Source organism: Mesitornis unicolor, unplaced genomic scaffold (genome assembly GCF_000695765.1).
Source record: "Mesitornis unicolor isolate BGI_N332 unplaced genomic scaffold, ASM69576v1 scaffold28631, whole genome shotgun sequence".
In the NCBI taxonomy this organism is placed as follows: Eukaryota; Metazoa; Chordata; class Aves; order Mesitornithiformes; family Mesitornithidae; genus Mesitornis; species Mesitornis unicolor.
The window spans coordinates 686-2,088 of NW_010166213.1; the positions used below are offsets into that span (position 1 = coordinate 686).

Sequence of the window (1,403 nt, forward strand, 5' to 3'; positions counted from 1 at the left end):
CAACTTAAAAATGTGAAATTGCTGCCAGGAAGGATAGAGAATAGGATAAGAAGTTACATGTTTATGTTACAGCTAAGGACACCTCGATCAAAGGTTAGGGAAGCCTTTTTAAAGGTTAAGAATAATTCAGCAAAGAAGTGGCTGCTTACAAGGCGAATGACTTGGGTAACTTTATGAGCAGGCTGAACAAATTTGACAAAGTATGTGGATAGGTTTCAAGACCTCTTGAGGTCATTTCCAGCGTTGTTTTCTGTGTGCTAGCTGTAGTCCTGAGCAACCCCTTTTCAGCATGACACAACTTGTCACTCGGGTGGGTGATCTGCCCACTACAGAGCTGTTCAGCCGGAGTGCTAAAGAGCTGCTGTTTAAAACAGCTTGCTTTGCTGTTTTGTACCAAATGAAGTACTGAAAACACCTAACTGATTTGTTGCTTTTCTATTTTATTAATGAAACACTGCAGCATTGGCTGAGAAGTCTTATTTTCCTTGATAGAAGTTATCATCATGCCACGTTTCAGCCACATTTTGTCTTACATTGACAAAAAATTCCAGTGTAAAGGGTGGTGAAATGTGGTCTAAACGAATGGAAAGATTTGAAATTCATGACAATTAAAATTAAATTGGAATATAAGAAGGAACGGAAGATACTGGGCTCTATTTTCTTAAATAGCTTTTTGGTGTATATAAAATGTATAGATATTTGTGTATGTAATTGACCTCTTTTCACAATTATATCACCTGTTTTCTATTAGCTTTTTCTAATTGCACTTTTGAAGCAGATGCTAGCCCTGTATTTGGTCACAGTCTTCTAAATCCTTAAACACATTAGTAACATTATTCACATGAGTAACCTCACTGAGGTCAATGGAACTATTAAGCTAAAGGAAGTTAAACACATACTTAAGTGTATGAATGGGCTGCCCCATAATGTGTATTTGCTTAATGGCAGCAAAAATTGCTGAGTCTTTGTGTCTCAGAGTTCCTGGAGAGCAAAGTTTTCCTTTTTTTTGCATATGAAATGGGAAAAGTGATTTTGGGAGATTTCCTTTTTTCACCCTTTGCTTGCTTACACATCTTTGGGAAGGTATGTATCACTTACAGCTTTTTTATCTTTTTTTTTCCCCTCCCAATTTTGTTGAATTGTTTTTCTTTTTTATTCCCTTTTAATTTTTAATAGCTTGTTTTTAAATTCCTGCCCATTCTAATGCAACTTTTTTTCCAACGCTTTTCTTCACAGACAAGTATGGGTTTTGAAACATTCTAACAAAATTATTTGGAGAACATCATAAAGTAAGACTCAGCAGGGTTTCCATAGTGGGCTTTTGTTGCAAAGCATAGTACCAGGAAGGTATCAAGGTTTCAGAGGGCTGAGCTATTGTCGTGGTTTAGGGCTGGGCCAGCCAC

General features: G+C 36.9%; 1 protein-coding gene across 1 annotated transcript in view; it reads left to right on the forward strand.

Moving 5' to 3' along the window:
- Positions 1-841: 841 nt before the first annotated feature.
- The window catches only part of LOC104548778 (transient receptor potential cation channel subfamily A member 1-like), a gene marked incomplete at its 3' end in the record, with an annotated part of 6,457 nt that continues 5,895 nt past the window's right edge, over positions 842-1,403 (forward strand). The window contains exon 1 of the mRNA XM_010194891.1: positions 842-928. Coding sequence (XP_010193193.1) covers positions 842-928 — 87 coding nt within the window. The remainder of the gene's footprint in view (positions 929-1,403) is intronic.